Source organism: Trichosurus vulpecula, chromosome 2 (assembly GCF_011100635.1).
Source record: "Trichosurus vulpecula isolate mTriVul1 chromosome 2, mTriVul1.pri, whole genome shotgun sequence".
In the NCBI taxonomy this organism is placed as follows: Eukaryota; Metazoa; Chordata; class Mammalia; order Diprotodontia; family Phalangeridae; genus Trichosurus; species Trichosurus vulpecula.
Genome location: NC_050574.1, coordinates 12,347,131 through 12,366,927, shown reverse-complemented (window position 1 = coordinate 12,366,927; position 19,797 = coordinate 12,347,131). Strand labels below are relative to the sequence as shown.

Genomic DNA, 19,797 nt, shown 5'->3' with positions numbered 1-19,797 from the left:
AAGGGGAAAAATCCAGCACCCTAAACTTCAGAACAAATTACAAACAAAGTACAAACTTAACAGACAGACCCAATACAGATTCATAGTTACCAGCATCTAGGTTCAGCCCGGGAGCTCAGAACAAGGGCTGGCCCGGAGTCAACTGCCACCACTGCTGCACCAAAGAGCTCCAAAGAACAGACCCACGAACCAGCGTCCCCATTTCAATATTTTGATCAAAAGCTTCCAGGCCCAATAAGTCTGCCTCACAAGAGTAACCAGGAGGCCACAGAGAAGCACAATGGTGTAAAGCAAAATCATATACATGCTTCCCCTCTACGGTAAGAAGATTACCCACTGGCCTCAAGTCCTTGCTCAGCACTCCTCGGTCCACACGAGGGTCGGCTCTGCTCCAGCAGCTCCTGCTTCGAGGCTTTATCTTCAGCTTCCGCTGTAGCTGTCTCTGGCTCCAACAGAAGAAAAAAAGGATCTTCAAGCTGTCTTCTCTCCTCTTATAGAGTTTCTGACATCATCAATTGTTGTCTGAATGACCAGAGCCCAGGCTCTGGTGATTGATTCTTGAGTTGGCCCCTCCCCTTAGGACCCTGGGAGGTTCACATCCACATAGATTAGGTTAACACCCAATAGAGCATGGCTCTAGAGTTAACACCTCCCCTTACCCAGCCCCATCTTGGGCCCCATCTTAGTTGCCAATCCACACCCACTAAAGTTTTACACCTAATAGGGGTTTGGGCCTGGGGCTCAGCACTTGGTAAGACTCAATCAAAGACACTGAATTAATCAAAGGAAACAAAGGCCAAACTCTTCAAGGGCACTTGTTGAACTAAGTGCTAAGGAGCCCATTTTGATTACCAACACACCTGGGATGTACTGTTAAATGTTTAAATGCTGGCTTTCAAAAATTTATATGAATACCAGCAGACTTCAAGAATGGTTTGTATATGGAAGGAGGAGAGCCAAGATGGTAGAGAAAAGGCAGGGACGTGCCTGAGCTCTCCCAAATTCCCCTCCAAACAACTATAAATATTTACTCAAAACAAATTCTGGAGCAGCAGAACCCACAAAAGGACGGGATGAAACAATTTTCCAGGCCAAAACAGCTTAGAAGGTTGGAAAGAAAGTCTGTCTCAGGAGGGATAGAGTGCAGCACAGTCCAGGCAGTGCCATAATAGGCTGTGCCCCAGCAAACCAGCAGCAGGCCTTGGGGTGACTGATTCAGTGGCAACTGTGGCAGCTTCCAGAGCTCTCAGTCCACAGATAGTAAGAGGGTCAGGCAGATGGTCAGAAGAAGATTACAGGGGTTTTTTTTGCTGGCACTGGGTGCTAGACTTGGTTGCATTGCCCATACTCAGATCTTGATTGCAATCTTGGGTCACAGTCTTAGGGGAGGAGGGTCACTAAAACACAGAGATTAGGGTTGCAGGAGTGTAGGGACACTGGTCACAGTTCCAAGGTAGAAAAGAATGCTTGTGGTTGCTCACAGACCGGAGCACAGGTCAGGAGAACAGTGACCACACTTCTCCTTAAATCATGTCACCTTGGAAGAACTGAAAAATTACAGACCCTGCTCCTGGGGGGGAGGGGGCACTCTCCCAAGCTTTAGGCCTTTCTTGCTGCTTCTCTCAGAGCCATACTTTAACAGAGTTAAAAGTTAATAAATGGGCTGGAAAATGAGCAAACAACAAAAAAAAGATCCTGACCATAGAAAGTTACCATGGTGACAGGGAAAATCAAAATACCAACTCAAAAGAAAATAACAAAGTCAAAACTGCTACACCAAAAGCCTCAAAGAAAAATGTTAATTGGTCTTAGGCCCAAAATGAATTACTGGAAGAGCTACCTACTCATGATTACAAATAAACAGTTAAGGGAAGGATCCAGAGAGGCAAGCAGGGTGATTTCATGGTTAGAGCTGTGGCCTTGGAGAGGCTAGACCACTGAGTCAGCCACTTAATCTCTTAGGATACTTTTTTACCCCCAAAATGGATCCTAGTTCTATCCCACATTAGATCCTAATTTCTAGTCAGGCCCCATGTCCAAACTACATGTCCCAGTTACGTGATCCATTATTAACATTATAGATGACTTGGAGTTTCCCCACCCCCACCCCTGCCAGTTGGTTTTTGTGAATGTACTGAGCCTGCAAAGACAGGGCTTATGGGTAGACTGATAATGAAGGCATACAGTCTTTCTGAACCAGCCTAGGAAACATTCTGTTGCCCATCAGCACCTTCCTTTGGGTCTTCCATGAGTGGTACGCATCATGTGGTTTCTGTTTTAAAATCTCTATTGTACACCATGAGAGCTGTTTTAGCAGGATGGGCAGCAGATGAGATGCAGATACAGCACTGATCAGTGGTATACACTGGACTCACCAGTAGTGACCCGCAGAAAAGGCCAAAGATTTGTCAGTAACACCATCCCCTACCCAAACACGGAACAAGTGCTTCTGACCTCAGGTGCTGATGATCTCCTGAGTCATGTGAATCTTTCGAAAACAGACATGAGTTAACAAAGACAAAGTTAACCAATTAGAAAAAGAGGTTCAAAATCTTAAGGAAGAAAATAACTCTTTGACAGTGGCTACCCAGAGTCTCGTCTGGTCAAATCACACGACACTCTTCCAGTGAGTGAGCTCCAAGCAAAATGTTGACCTCAGAGTATATATACACTTCTTCAGCATCAGAGGACATCACTACCATGTGACTCAAACTCATACATCTTAGGTTTTCTTTTGATTTAAGCGGGTCATCAAAGACTCCAGATTCAATCAATGCAATACTGGTGGAGTTGTGAACTGATCCAGCCATTCTGGAGAGCAATTTGGAACTATGCCCAAAGGGCTATAAAAATGTTCATACCCTTTGATCCAGCAATATCACTTCTAGGGTTGTATCCCAAAGAGATCACATAAGTGAGGAAAGGACCTATATGTACAAAAATATTTATAGTGGCTCTTTTTGTACTAGCAAAGAATTGGAAATCAAGGGGATGCCCATCAATTGGGGAATGGCTGAACAGGCTGTGGTATATGAAGGTAATGGAATACTATTGTGATATAAGAAATGGGGATGATATGGACTTCATAAAAACCTGGAAAAACCTACATGATATGATGCTCAGTGAGCGAAGCAGAAGCAGGAGAACATTATACCCAACCACAGATATATGGATTCTGTGATGACTAACCCTGATAGACTTGGCTATTCTCAGCAACACAAGGTGCAAGGACAACTCCAAAGGACTCACGATGGAGAATGCTATCTATATTCAGAGAAGAACTATGGAGTCTAAATGTGGATTGAGACACACTTTACGCTCCTCTTTTTTCCCTTTGTTTTTTTTTCTCTTTTTGTTTTTGGGGGTTTTTTTGGTTCTGTTTCTTCTTTCTCCTGATTCATTCCATTGGTCATAATTCTTCTTTACAACTTGACTATTGTGTAAATAAGTTCAATGCGAAGTTATATGTAGAAGATATATTGGATTCCATACCATCTTGGGGAGGGGGCAGGGAAGAAAATCTGGAACTCAAAAGTATGTGGAACCCAGTATTGTAAACTAAAAATAAAAAAAACTCTAATAAAGAAATGACAAACTCAATGATCTTAGAAAGGCCTGGAAAGTTTGCATGAAATGATGAATAGTGAAGTGAACAGAACCAAGAGAGCATTGTATACAGTAACAGCAATAATGTTTTAATAATGATTTTGAACCACTAAGTCATTTTGACTTAAATACAAAATTAAATACAATAAATACACAAATTAAAAATAAAGGACATTTGAAGAAAGTTGCTATCTGCATCCAGAGAAAGATAAATAGAATAATTTTACATATTATATATATATATATATACATACATACATATATGTGCCTATTTCTGTCTAATGGTAGCCATTAGGTGGGGGTGGGAAGAAAGGGAGGGAAGAAAGAAAAGGAAAACAGACATGAGAGAAAGACAGGAATGGCAGCCAACATTGTAAACTTTTTATCTTGGAAAACCCTTCTATGAGGTTCTCTTGTACAACACTGTATTTTCAAATACTCCTATGCGTGAGCCAGATTTTGACCAAAGTTTTCACTTGTTAGCCGGTGATGACCACAGAGCTCACCAAATTAATTCTTCTCCTAAGGTATGAGCTTGGTTAATATACACAATGCATAAACAAACACTTAGGTCTGCAGCTAAATACACAGGACATTTGTACATACCAAAAAAATTACATTTAAAATCACAAAAAGAAATTTAAAATGTACTTTGTAAGCTGTAAACAATCACAGCTTGTGCTTTGTGAAGTGATTCTTTTTGAAGACACCTGGGTTCATGAAAAAACTGTACAACTTGGCTTTTGTTGCAAGTAGAGCTCTGTGTCTCTCCCTCACTATGAGATTTAGTGTCTCTGGAGGGTTGATGAGGGATACACGTTGGTACTTTGCCTGCTTGTATTTTTCTTGTACAGACTGTAAGGCTTGCTGTGGTGCTCCAAGGAAGGTCTGATGGAGGTCCATTAGGCATGGCTGTAGACTTTCCAAGGTGTATCCTGTTTTTTGGATTAAAGACTCTGGCCAGCTTTTCCCAGTGATTGTGTAGAGTGCTATATGAAAGGCAGCTGCTGAGATAATTGATGGTAAATATTTCAGGTAGGAGTCAGCATCCATTAAACTCAAGTCTCCCAGAAACATTGCTAAGCTTTCCACTCTAGAATTGGACGGCTGCTGATGTAGGAAATACTGAGTGAGAAACTGGTTGACCGTTGGTGCTGCAAGTTCAAAAGCAAGCACTTTGAGCAACAGCTGCTCCATTCTCAACACTTCCTTTTGAGAATGCACCTTATCTGTGAGGTGCAGAAGCTCGGCCGTTCTTGGGGGGTGGATTTCCTCAAACTTTGACGCGAGGTGCAGGGCAGCAGTCCCAAGCAGCTGAAGGTTCCCCTGGAATACTGACGAGGAGAGGAATCTATCGATGTAGTTCACAGCCAAGTGTAGAGTCTCGTTCTGGAGGTCGTTTTCCTCCCCCACCATCACCAGCCAGTCCACCAAAATAGCCCTCATGCTGTTGGTTACGTCTGGCTGCTTCTTCATGTAACCGAGTTTAGGCTTATACCGAATCTCCATTTTCCTAAGGTACAGATAGATGTCTTCATGGTAGTCAGGGACCTCATTGACATTTGGTGGCTTTTCTTCTGGTTCCAGTACCACAGACATGCCCATGGTAAGGGGGGATTCAAAACTACCATCCATTGGATAATCAGGGGCCACCAAAGGTTTTCTTGTCTCTGACAGCGAAATAGCCGAATTGAAACCCAGCGCGTCATCTTCAGAATCCACGTTTTTAGGGACAGGAAGTTTCTTTGCATTCTCCTCAACTCGTTCATACATTCGAACTGTGAAAGCAACCTGCTTACTGGTGGTATTTCTGGAGGGCACATCACCCTGTTCTTCATTAACAGGAATATCCCTGAAGAAAGCAACAACTCCCTGGCCCTTGGGCTTCTGAGGCTCCAGGCCGAGGCCATGGCCCGGGCTGGCGGTCCCCACCAAGTCCAGCCACGTACAAGTCGTGGTAGGCTTGGCGCCGCGGCCGCACTGGTCTGGATCGATGTTCTCTTTGTTGTGGTCGGGGCCGGCGGCCCGGGACAGTCGGTACAGTCGGGACAGCCAGGGCAGCCGAGGTGGCCTGCGCAGCTGCGGCAGCATGGCGCGGGGTCTCCGGTCCCAAGGGGTTATCCTGCCCTTGTAAGATACCTGCTTTCCTCTACAGCTTCTTTCCTTTAGAAGCTGTAATCGTGGTATTTCAATCCCCCAAAGAAAATCTGTCTGGGCTGAATGATCTGGCCCTTTTATAGGAAGAAGCTCCACCCCTTATTTACACCTTGAAAAGGTGTGAATTCATCTTGATTTGAATCCTCCTTGCTTTAGTACTCTGCTACCGAGGCCAGTTAACACTTCCAGGTGGCAACACCCCTGAGGACCTCCAAGCTCACACTTTGGTCTGACTCCTCGAAGTGAGGCTGGTTACTGCACAGCCCTCCCTCTCAAAGCCAATTCCATGTAAGTCATGTCATCATCTTCCTGATGTCATGGTCTCTTTGAGAAGGAAGGATAAACCACAACCTGTGAGTAGTCCGAGCTGGCCGAATGGGGATCCAGTTGGCCAGTTCCAGTTGGATAACTCAGCTTGTCCTCCCTTCCCCCTGCTCACCTCCCCCTCCCACCCTCCCCCTTCCCTTTCCTCCCCTTCGGTTTCCTTCCCTTCCCCTCGTCTCTCCTCCCCTCCCCTTCCCTCCCCCTGCCCCTCTTCTCCTCTCCCAAAATAGGGTATCATAACTTTTCCTAAGGCTGTTCTGCCCAAAGGAAGGTAAACTTTGATGACTGAAACCTACCTAGTTATCTTGGGGCTTACTGGATAAATTTCTTTCTCAAAGACCATTCCTTAAACCCAACTCACTCTGGATTGTGCCTAAGCACCTCCTAATAGTTATTTTTTGGGTCCTCCTGGCTCAGAGTGAATGTAAATAGTAATTGTTTCTCTTTTGGCAGTGTTAAACCTGAAAATTTGGTTGAAGGAAACAACAGAGCTAGGTGATAGAAAAATCCATGTTGTTTATTATTTTCCCTTAAAGCATAGCGGAGCTAGCTTACTTGTATGTACAAGGAGTCAGAGTATAAACTCTGGCTGCCTGAACAAAGCAATGAGAAAACTTATATACGTTATTTTAGCAGAGCTAGCAAGCCTGTATTACCTCATTTTTTATGACCCTCATGTATGTTTAACCATGATACAAGAAGAGGATTTTCCTTAATGGAATAGAGTTGTAAAAGATGTTGACAAAAGTCAGTTGAAACTACAGCCCAGCGTCTCTGTGTCTCATTACATTCCATAACATAGTATATACCTGTAGAATATTAAGCAAGGTAATCTCTCTTGGGGTTAGGGTAATGTCCTTAATGATCTGGCCTTGTTGACAGAGGTAAGGGTATTGCCTGAGCAAACTTTTAGAGAGAACAAAGAAGCTCAGGTCCTGGATCTTTATCCAGTTACTCATTAATTCAGGCTCTGGGTCTGGCTGAAATTAGAAATATTATAAAATAGTATAATATTTTCCACAGCAGGAAGCCTGAGGGTTTTCCCCTTCCAGTTTGATACACACACACACACACACACACACACGCACACACACACGCACACACACACATACACATACATATATGTATATGTATATATATAATATATTATTTATATATGTACATATGTATATATAACATAATATATATAATATATATTTGTTAAAGGGGCCATCCCTTGACTCACTTCTTCAACAAGCCTATTCACTGAGTTTCCTCACTCAAAGTGAGAACTCAGAAAGACCTTAGCTTAAAAAAGGCCAAGGTCTCCCACCACGTTCTGAGCCATCTGCATTCATCCTGATGAATATTGTCGACCTGAAAGTTTGGTTAAAGGAGGCAAACAAGATAGGTGATATGTAAATTCGTAATTGTTTATTCCTTTGAAGCTATCCAAGTTAGCTTACTTGTATGTACAAGGAGTCAGAGCATAAGTTCTGACTATACTAACAAAAGAATAAGAAAGCTTAAATACATTTTTTGAACAGTCCCAAATCAGTGTGTCTGTGTCACTCAAATTTATGATCTTCATGTATGTTTAATCACAGTATAAGAAAGGAATTTCTTAATTGGTTAGGATTATAAATACAATAAGATAAGAGAGTGGACATAGTGTCGATTGAAATTAGGATCCAGGACATCTGCATTTACTTTATCATTAACATACCACAACATAGTATATGTCTATAAAATATTAAGATAAGAAAAAGTCCCATTATTCAAGACAGTGTTTTGGGTTAAGGGTCTTCCTTAATGGCCACGAAGAGAGGAAAGAATGTTCTCTAGTCAGTCCCATCTGGGCTTGTTGACATGAGAAGAGGTATTCTCTGAGTTTACCCTGAGGACAAAGAGGCTGTTAGAACCAGGCTTTTCTTCTGGTTGATTAGTTCAGGCTATGGCCCTTACTGAGGTTATTAAATTGCTATTAAACGATTATCAATATCTGACCACTGGACCCAGATGGTTCTGGAGGAGAAAGTGAGGCTGGTGACTTTGCACAACCTTCCCTCAGATCAAATTCAATTGCAAGTCAAGCCATCCTGGATGTCATTGTCCTCTTCGAGAATGAAGGACAAACCACAACCACAAAGATTCATAGTTTTGAAAATGCTACATCTACATGAGTGGTTCATCTTATGAGAACAGGAGTACTATACCTACTTGGAATAAGATTCTGTCCTTTTCCTCTTTCCTTAGGAAAGGTTTCCAGTGGTGGGGAACATGCAGCCTTGGGGCCACAAGTGGCCCTTTAGGTCCTCAAGTGTGTCCCTTTGAGTGAACCCAAACTTCACAGAACAAATCCCTTTGGGGACCACACTTGAAGACCAAGAGGGCCACATGTGGCCTTAAGGCCACTGGTTCCTCAATCTTGGCTACCATATTAGATGGAAGATTAGACTTGGCTTCAGGAAGCAGTGATTTCTCCCTGTTGTGATCCTTTTACCTCCTCTGAGTCCCAAACTTGTTATGTATAAAGTAGGATAAACTACTAATATTGCTTTATTCACAGGGTTATTGTGGTAGTCAGGTCCATTTCTACTGAGTCTTTTTCCAGGTGAAAGCAGGACTGGGATACTGAACATGGCTCAATAAAGATTTATCACTGTAAAAGAAGTTGCATTTCAGGGAATGAATGAGAGAATAGTAGGAATTGGGGGATTACATAGGGGGAATTACATTATTGGTACAAAGGCATCATTTAGAAAAATCAACAAACTGGTTTCCCATAAGCACCCAGTTTCTTTTTTTTTAAACAAGTAATATAAGGAAGACTTAGATAGAATATTGATAGTACCTTGACCTCTGAGACAGTAAATGAGGTTCATTATTCTCTATGACTTCCTTAGATAATGGATATTGGGTTTAGAGGATGGAGGCCCTCATTTAGTTTTGATAATTATAGATACAACAGATTTTAACAGTCCTGCATTGGTAGAAGATGTAGCCCATAGAGATTCAGGGATGTTAGAGGGAAAGGAGTGTGAGAAGACAGTTCCCCTTATGGCAGGGCACTATTGGGGGATGGGTAGAAGGCAGAGTCTCTTCAACAGAGGTAGAAGAGTGGATCCCAAGTTGGATGCCAAGTGCAATTCTGAAAGCTAGTTTTGTTCCTATTGGCATTCTCTCATGTTTCAAGGGGAAGGTGAGAACACGCTGCTCTCTAACTAAAGAATGTTCATAGAATACAGTCCCCTAGACTTACAGATGTTCTCAGAAATGCCTTCTTATCCAAAACCACCCAATTCTCCCTTACAATGAGAAGAAAAGGAGAAACAAGGCAGGAACATACACACACACACACACACACACACACACATATTGTACCACACTCTTTAAGCCTGTGTATGTGTGTGTGCATTCTACTGTTATCTGACCAGTTCAGATGAAAGTAAGGTTCAGGTGACAACAGCTTCTCCTAGTTCTTTCTTGTTTGTAAATTCTTTGTGTGCTGTGATTGTATGAGTTAATAAGTTCCCCTTGTCATTTTTCTCTTTTTCTTCCCAACTGTATCCCTTCCTGCCTGCCATTCTTTTCTTTTTTTAACATTATTAAAACATAAAAATATTCCCAGAGCACTGTATAATTTATCTCTCTCTATAACACCTGATATTATTATCATCTGTATCAGTAAGGCAAGATTTATGATATCAGTGGTGACCATGAATATGCAAAGTATAAGAGACTCTCTGCATAGAAGGCAGAAGAAGTGAAACATCTATTCGGACACCAGAGGATCAAAATTATGGGGTGCTTGGGTGCTTGTGCTTGAATCCTAATTCTAATAGCCTCTGCTTGGGTGCCTGTGCCTGAACCCCAATTCCAAAATCATATCTAGTTATAAAATCACATCTCTCCCTAGCTTCAAAACATTGGCCCTAGCAGTTTCTCTCTAGCAAATCAGGGCAGCGTGCCCTAGCAAAATACTTATCTCTCCTCTTGATACTGTAGGCAGCTGTGCCTATCTACTCCCCGTGTACTGATAATTGGCTGTGCACTGGGTCATGACAATATTCACTACTAACTGATATGTGTCCTAGATATAGTCAAATGTATACTCTCTTACATTTATTTTGTCTAACTAGACATTTGATGAAAGTCACCTAGATATTCCCAGTCAGCCCTGACCAATTGTTAACTTAGTGACATTTCACAGTCAAAACCATACCTCCTAGTAGCCCCACCCTGGGTTATTTCACAGTGAACTCTAGGTAATACACCTGTGAAGTAGATAAAAAAAGACCATGTTCCTTTAAGAACTGACCACCCCTTTACCACTCCCTAATCCCACCCCAAAACACTTAATTCACACGTTTCACCCCTTAATCTCTTACAAAAGCTCTCTCTGTACCCCTCTAAGGTTTAAGGTTCCTTAAGAACTCTTGCATGCTGTAAAGCATAATAAATCTTTGCCACCTTGGCTTAAAGAATGTTTGAGATTGTGAATTCATTCTGGATGGCCCCAACCCTCTCCAGTATTCAGGTTCTTGAAGGGTACTCCCCCTCAACAGGGAACTCTAGTTCTGGGAACTTTAGTTTGGGGATTCTTGAGTCCCTGTTTTTTTCACCCTCAACAAAATCCCAGAACCAACAACCCCAATTTGACATATTAGTAATTGTATTCAAAAACCATTAAGTCCACCTCAATGTAACAGCAAGGAGATTAAAACACAGTATCACAGCAAAGACCAAGCTGTCCTATAACCTTCCCTTCTGCTAGGGCCTTCTCATAAACATTCACTCAGAGATTCTAACTGTCTGCTTGCCTGTATCCTCTCCTCCTGAAATTTTGAAAGCCCTTGCAGTTCTCAGAGCCCTTGCAGTTCTCTCTCTGTCTCTTCCAGTTCTCTGTCCTCCCTTGCAGTTCTCTCTGCTGGGGCTTAGCACTTTCTTAGCAAAAGTCAAATTTTCTATTCAGCTCTGGTCTTTTCACTGAGAAAGCTTGAAAGTCCTCTATTATATTGAAAATCCATATTTTGCCTTGGATCATGATACTCAGTTTTGCTGGGTAGGTGATTCTTGGTTTTAATCCTACCTCCATTGACCTCTGGAATATCGTATTCCAAGCCCTTCAATCCCTTAATGTAGAAGCTGCCAGATCCTGTGTTATCCTGATTGTTTTTCCACAATACTCAAATTGTTTCTTTCTGGCTGCTTGCAGTATTTTCTCCTTGACCTGGGAGCTCTGGAATTTGGCAACAATATTCCTAGGAGTTTTCTTTTTGGGATCTTTTTCAGGAGGCAATCTGTGGATTCTTTCAATTTCTATTTTACCCTGTGGCTCTAGAATATCAGGGCAGTTCTCCTTGACAATTTCTTGAAAGATGGTATCTAGGCTGTTTTTTTGATCATGACTTTCAGGTAGTCCAATAATTTTAAAATTATTTCTCCTGGATCTGTTTTCCAGGTCAGTGGTTTTTCCAATGAGATATTTCACATTGTCTTCTGCTTTTTCATTCCTTTGGTTCTGTTTTATAATATCTTGATTTCTCATCAAGTCACTAGCTTCCACTTGCTCCAATCTAATTTTTAAGGTAGTATTTTCTTCAGTGGTCTTTTGGACCTCCTTTTCCATTTGGGTAATTCTGCCTTTCAAGGCATTCTTCTCTTCATTGGCTTTTTGGAGCTCTTTTGCCATTTGAGTTAGTCTATTTTTTAAAGTGTTGTTTTCTTCAATATTTTTTTCAGTATTTTTTGGGTCTCCTTTAGCAAGTCATTGACTTGTTTTTCATGGTTTTCTAGCATCATTCTCATTTCTCTTCCCAATTTTTCCTCTACTTCTTATGGAAACACAATCAGGATAACACAAGATCTAGCAGCTTCTACATTAAGGGATCGAAGGGCTTGGAATACGATATTCCAGAGGTCAATGGAGGTAGGATTAAAACCAAGAATCACCTACCCAGCAAAACTGAGTATCATGCTCCAAGGCAAAATATCGATTTTCAATAAAATAGAGGACTTTCAAGCTTTCTCAGTGAAAAGACCAGAGCTGAATAGAAAATTTGACTTCAAACACAAGAATCAAGAGAGGCATGAAAAGGTAAACAAGAAAGAGAAATCATAAGGGACTTACCAAAGTTGAACTGTTTTGTTCACATTCCTACATGGAAAGATGATGTGAATAATTCATGAGACCTCAGTATTAGAGTAGCTGAAAGGAATATGCATATATATGTGTATATGTAAATATATACATATGTGTGTATGTATGTATATAAGTAGGTGTATATATGTGTATATACATATACACACACACATACATACATACATATAGATATATACATATATACATATATATATATATATAGACAGAAGGCACAGGGTGAGTTTAATATGAAGGGATGATATCTAAAAAATAAAATCAAATTAAGGGATGACAGAGGAATATATTGAGAGAGGGAGAAAGGGAGAGATAGAACAGGGTAAATTATCTTGCATAAAAGTGGCAAGAAAAAGCAGTTCTGTTGGGAGGGAAGAGGGGGCAGGTGAGGAGGAATGAGTAAATCTTGCTCTCATCGGATTTGACTTGAGGAGGGAATACCATACACACTCAATTGGGTATCTTACCCCACAGGAAAGAAGGAGGAAGAAGATAAAAAAGGGGGGACAATAGAAGGGAGGGAAGATAGGGGGAGGAGGTAATACAAAACAAACACTTTCGAAAAGGGACACGGTCAAGGGAGAAAATTCAATAAAGGGGGATAGGTTAGGAAGCAGCAATACATAGTCTTTCACAACATGAATATTGTGGAAGGGTTTTACATAATGATCCGCATTTGGCATATGTTGAATTGCTTGCCCTCTTAGGGAGGGTGGGTGGGGACGGAAGAGGGGAGAGAATTTGGAACTCAAAGTTTTAAAAACAGATGTTCAGAAACAAACAAAAAAAAGGTTTTTGCATGCAACTAGGAAATACGATACACAGGCAATGGGGAGTAGAAATTTATCTTGCCCTACAAGAGAAGAAGGGAAAGGGGGATGGGAGGGGAGTGGGGTGACAGAAGGGAGGGCTGACTGGGGAATGGGGCAACCAGAATATATGTCATCTTGGAGTGGGTGGGAGAGTAGAAAGGGGGAAAAATTCATAATTCAAACTCTTGTGAAAATCAATGCTGAAAACTAAATATATTAAATAAATTAAATTAAACAAAAAAAAAAAGAAGCTTGAAGAGAAGGTAGACGGAGAAAAAGAGATTCCTTACTATGAGCATTTAATGTTCTGGCTTGTGAATGCCCAATCCTGGTCAACAGGATGTAGGATTCTTGGCTCAGTAAAAAGGCAGATGAAATTCAGTTTTACACTGATAATAACAATCCAAAGCACTTTTATGATGCCCTGAAGGCTATTTATGGGCCAAAGACCTGTGGCGTATCTCAACTACTCAGTGCTATTGGAACCACATTGACTAGTGATAAGGACATGATATTAGAGAGACAGGCTGGATACTTCCATGGTATTCTCAACAGACTGTCACTGATACCACTGACTGTTTACCTCAAGTTGAAATCAATCCTTCCCTAGCTGAAGCTCCAACTGAAGAAGAGATTTTGAATGGCTTTTAGACTCCTCTGCTGTGGCAACACATCTGACACTGATTCTATTCCAGCTGAGATTTACAAGGTAGGGGGGGGGTCCATTGTTCATATAAAAGCTGACTGAAATTTTCTGGGCTATATGGCAAGAGGACGTTATTGCCAGGTGTTCAAGGACACCTCCATTGTCCATCTCTATAAAGGTAAAGGAAATTGTCCTGTGACAGTCATGGTAGGGGAGGGGTCTCCCTTTAGTCATTGCTGGCAAGATTCTTGCCAGAGTGCTCCTGAATAGGCTGATCTTTCACCTAGAAGATGGTCATCTATCTCAGAGCCAAAGCAATTTCAGAAAGAGCCAAGGAATGTTCGATATGGTGTTTGCTGCCCAACGACTCCAGAAGAAATGCCAGGAACAGAACAGAAGTCTGTACACAACATTTATAGATCTGACCAAGACCTTTGATACTGTCAGTTGTGAGTGGTTATGGAAAATTATGTCAAAATTTGTTTGCCTAGAGAAGTATTGTACATTGGCAGTATTGTACATCAATTTCATGATAGCATGTTTGCCCACGTTCTGGATAACGAATGATGATGCTTTACCAGTCACCAGTAGAGTGAAACAAGACTGTGTGCTTGCTCCCATGCTTTTTTAGCATGATGTTTTCAGCCACATTGTCAAATGCTTTCAATGAGAACAAACATTGCATCAAGGTCAGCTACTGCACTGATGGTAAACAGTTCAACTTGAAAAGCCAAGACTAAAGTGGAGGGAGTGTTGGTATATGATTTTTTGTTTGCAGATGATTGTGCGTGCAGCCTCTGAAGCTGAGCTGCAACAAAGTATGGATCAGTTCTCTGCTGCCTGTACTAATTTTGGCCTAACAAGACTAAGAAAACACATATACTCCATCAGCCAGCACCACACCATCCATATGTGGAACCACTGACTACAGCAAATAGAGTTTTGAAGCAGTATACTTTCCAGGAATGTACACATTGATAACAAGGTTTACACATGCATTGCCAGAGATAGCTCAGTGTTTGGGAGGCTCTGAAGGAAAGTGTGGGAGAGAAGTTATTAGGCTGCCTACCAAACTGAAGGTCTATAGAGCCATTGCGCTGACCTCATTGTTGTATGCCTGTGAAACTTGGACAGTATATGAGCGCCATGCCAGGAAACTGAATCACTTCCATTTGAATTGACTTAGGAAGATTCAGAAGATCACCTGGCAGGATAAAATACTAGACACTGTAGTCCTTTCTCAAAGTTAAACTGTCAAGCATTCAAACTCTACTGCAGAGGGGGCAACTTTGATGGGCTGGTCACGTTGTTCAAGTGGAAAAGGTATGCTTGTCAGAAAGACTATTTTATGGAGAACTCACATAGGGCAAGTGCTCACATGGTTGTCAGAAAAAGCAATACAAAGATACTCTCAAGGTCTCTCTTAACTTTGGAATTGATTGTGTGACATGGGAGACATTGGCACAGGACCACCCAGCATAGTGTGCCCTCCTCTTCAAGAAGGTGCTGTGCTCTATGAGCAAAGCAGAATTGAAGTAGCTCAAAAGAAACACGAGATGCACAAGTTTAGAGAATCCACCCCAAATGTTCACATGGACTAATTGTGCCTGACCTGTGGTAGAGCATTCTGAGCTCATATTGGTCTGATCAGCCACAGTCAAACACACTGTAACTTGACTCTAACATAGTGATGTCATTTTGGTCCTCTTTGAGAATGAAGGACAACAACCAACCACCCTTTCTAGAGCTGAACTGTCAAGCCCTAAAATTGTGTTGCAGAGAGCACAAGCCCGCATGTTTGCCAAAAAGACTATTTTGCAAAGAACTCACAGAAGGCAAGTGCTCACCTGGAGATCAGAAGAAATGATACAAGAAGACTCTCAATGTCTCTTTGAAGAACTGAATTGATTGGGAGACATAGCAGACACTGGCACAGGACAACATGGCATGACATGTCTGCATCAAAGAAGGTGCTGTGCTCTATGAGCAAAGCAGAATTGCAGTAGCTCAAAAAGAAATGTGAAATGCACAAATTTAGAAATCTCCACTCCAAATGTTCATATGACCCATTTGTGCCTGACCTGTGGTAGAGACTTCTGAGCTCATATTGATCTGATCAACTACAATAGGACACACTGTACCTTGACCCCAAGACAGTGATGTCATTTTGGACTTTGAGAATAAAGAACAACCAATTCAGATTCAAAGATAATTATTCCATTTGCTGAACATAAATAAAATTTAGTGATTCATGAACCCTTTCTTTGGAGGTTCATGACTACAGTCTAAGGGATCTGAGTCAAAAAAAAAATCTTTGATTGCACCATAAAAAGTAATTGCCTCTTTTGCTATAAATATATTTTTCCTCTGAGACAGTATGCATGTGTATGTTTTGAAGAACAAAGTATTCTTTCAACAGTGATTCCAAACTATCTTGATAAAGCATACCACAATTTTATACAGTGATTACATCACACTCTGACCACTTCTAAGTGCATCATAGTCTTTCATTTTCTCAGCCTGTCATCAAATTGTTTCCAAACTGTCAGAAAGTGGTGATATTTGAGTACAAATCTATTCTCAGTTGATGGTCAAAGGTATGCACATATCCACATTTTCTTCCTGTACATTTCATCAGAATAGTTCTATCATTCAAGGGTTACCTTGTAATTGCTTCTCATGAGCATTGTAATCACCAAATCAAGATGTTACAAATGTTTACATTCTTGCGGCACAAATGATAGGTTCTTTGAAAACCATGCACATCAGGCATTTTAGTTACAAGCCATTTTAAAAACATCATGGACCACTACACAGCCTATAAAAACAGATCTTACATATGGTCTCTCATTGCAGTGTTAAAATTATTTTCTAATTTTAACTTATACTACTATTGTTATCTGGATTTTTCAAAGGAATTAGTTTCCAACCTGGATGAATCATTCAGCAGAATTTCTGTAGGAGTCTAGCTTGTGTGTCAGTGATAGAAAAAGAATGTTATGTTTGAAGAGATTTTTTTCTCTTATTCTTATTTTCATTTAAAAAAACAAGGAAATATATGCAATAGAACTTCAAATACATTTACAATTTAATATACGACATATCATTAGCCAATAGAAAAAGAAATCTTTTATATAGTGGCTAGCTATTCCTTTTGTTGGCTGGTTCGTGGGCTAAAAACAAAAATGAAATTAATTTCCAACTCTCATCAAAAGAGCTTGTAAAATTCTCATAAATTTGTGCTTGAGTATTTTTATTGTATTCTGTAGTGGTATGGCCAGTAGAGCAATGGGCCTGAAGTCAGGAAGAACTGAATTCAAATACTACCTTAAACACTTAAACGCATTGTGACCATGGACAAGTCACTTAACTTGTTCTTGCTTCTGTTTCAGTTGTAAAATGTGGATAGTCACAATACTTGCTTCACAGAATTTTGGTCAAGATCAAATGAAGAAATATCTCTAAAGTCCTTAGCCCAGTGCCAGGCACATAGCAAGCACTATATCAATTCTAGTTACTATGGTCATTGTTCTGTTGTTAATAAATCAACTTGATGCAGAACCAAATCAAAGACTGGGTTTGTTGGCTGTTGAAACAAATACTGCAGATTTTTGTTCAAAGAAAAATGTCCAACTTTGAAATGATTTTCAAAATTTAGGTTATGTTTGACATCTTCTAAGTTGTAACTCAGTTGACTAATTGTAATTTAGAGTCAACAAAATCTATAAAATAGAGAAATTTGAATTGAAATCCTCCAAGTTATAGTTAACATGAGTTATTGCTGGATTTTTAAAAATTCTTACAGAAAGCTCTACATTATATCATAATTATTTACATTTATGGTTCTATAATTTTATTTTTATTTGTATTTTGTAATTATACACCGTAATGAAAGTATTAATTTGGAGCTTTAAGGGGAAAACATGATCCAGATCATTATCATAAGCACTTAATTCATAAATTAGTAAAGAATATTGAATATTAATTAAAGCATAGTAGATCAAATGATGAGAGGGCTTCGCAACACCCTCTTTATTGTTGTTGTTGCTGAAAAAGTTTCTAAGGGCAAAAAATTTTGGAAACCACTGTTCTGGAGCCATGGTTGTTCATTTGTTGATCAGTGTTGTTACAATATAAACCATTCTACTTGTTCTTCTCTACATCAGTTCAGACAACATGGTAATGTTCCCTTGTAGTCTTAGACCATCATTTGCTCAGTCATTTTCCCAATATATAGGTACCACCCTGTGTTGGTAAGCAAAATGGGCTCCTTAGCACTTAGTTCAACCAAGTGCCCTTGAAGAGTTTGGCTTTTGATTGCTTTGAGTAATTCAGTGTATTTCATTGAGTCTTACTAAGTGCTAAGCCCCAGGCTCAAACCCCTATTAGGTGTAAAACCTTAGTGGGTGTGGATTGGCAACTAAGGTGGGGCCCAAGGTGGGGCTAACTCCAGGGAGGGCCTAGTTTACATGTCTGGGAGAACAGAGGCTCTAGACCACTAGGTTTAAGTCACCTCTTTGTGACGATTCTAGGTCACATGGGTGAGTCGCATGTGTGACTCACCCCTGACGCTGAAAAAGATATAAAACCAGGGGTTGACTGTCTGTTCTTTGGAGCTCTACCTGCAGCAGTGATGGCAAGTGTGACTCTGGGCCAGCCCTTGTTCTGAGCTCCTGGGGTGAACCTAGATGTTGGTAACTGAATCTGTATTTGGTCTGTCTGTTGATGTTTGTAATTTGTTTGTAATTTGCTCTGAAGTTCAGCATGCTGGTCTCTTCCCCTGAACTAAATGAATGATATTTGTATGCTGAATTAAAGTAAGCTTGTCAACCCCTTCACCTTGCTTTCTTTAGTTAAGCAGATCAAAAGAACCTGTGCTGTTCACAGCTTTCTGGGTGTTGGCCGTGGGTGGATCTTACACCCCCACAGAAGCTGCTAGCCGGGTTGTTGAAACACACCTTCGTTTCCAGTTCTTGTTCTCCAGTTCTAAAAAACAGCAGCTATAATTTTGTGTTGTATGGATGGGTCTTTCCCTATTTGATCTCTTTAGTTTATGGGTGTACTAGTAGTTTATCACTAGACTATACAGTTGAGTACCTTTGGGAACATAATTCCAGATTGCATCACAAAATGACATCCCTTCATTTTAAAGCTGTGTGAATCTTCATTTCAAGGGTGTTTCTTTTACAAAACAGATTGTCAATTTCTTCTTTCTAATGCATTCTGCTACCCTCCTGTTTTGATGGGTAAAATCATTCCATTAACATTTATTTTTGACAATTAATGATCTCCATCATATCCTCTAATCACCTTTCTTCTTTACACCTCCTGTATCATTAAAATGAAGACAAAGGGGAGGGAAGGGAATGGGATCATTCTCCATCATCAAGTATAATAAACTATACTTGGAATGGCATGATCCCCACTCCTCATGCCCCCAACTTCTGTCCATCCTAGGCCCAGATGACCGACTGCATCACTATCCTAATAGTCTTTTCCGTTTTTAATTTCAATTTGATAGTCAGAATTAGGTTTGGTGGAGTTGTAAAATAGTCCAACTATTCTGGAGGACAATTTCAAACAATGCCCAAAGGGCAATACAACGGTTCATGCCCTTTGACTCAGCACTACTGGTGCATATAAAAGACAAAGGAAATGGATGGATCCCTATGTACAAAATATTTATAGCAACTTTCTGTGGCTGCAAAAATTGGAAATTAAGGAACTGTCCCTCCATTAGGGAATGAGTGAAAAAGTTGTATGATTGTGATGGAATACTATCATAATATAAGAGGATGGTTTCAGAAAACCCTAGGAAGATATATGAACTAATACAAAGTGAAGTGAAAACCTGGAGAACATTGTACACAGTAAGCTATATTTTAATGAGTTGCTAACTAATTTATGAAATTAAGAAATGGGATCAGATATTCCTGGTACCTGGGAAAGATCACAATGGCACTGGGAAATCATGCTTCATTTACACTTTAATAAGGCTCAGGGCACTGGCGGACAGGCAAATGACACATAGCAAAAGTGGAAGATGTACAGAGGCAGATAGAATGGAGACAGGGATAGTGTGGTGGAGGAAGGCATGCAGTGTGGGGAAGAGA

At 40.6% G+C, this 19,797-nt stretch overlaps 1 protein-coding gene across 1 annotated transcript in view; it reads right to left on the bottom strand.

Annotated features, from left to right (window-relative positions):
* Positions 1 to 4,275: 4,275 nt before the first annotated feature.
* Positions 4,276 to 19,797, bottom strand: part of LOC118836248 (zinc finger protein 300-like) — a 32,893-nt gene continuing 17,371 nt past the window's right edge. The window contains exon 5 of the mRNA XM_036743584.1: positions 4,276 to 5,837. Coding sequence (XP_036599479.1) covers positions 4,276 to 5,837 — 1,562 coding nt within the window. The remainder of the gene's footprint in view (positions 5,838 to 19,797) is intronic.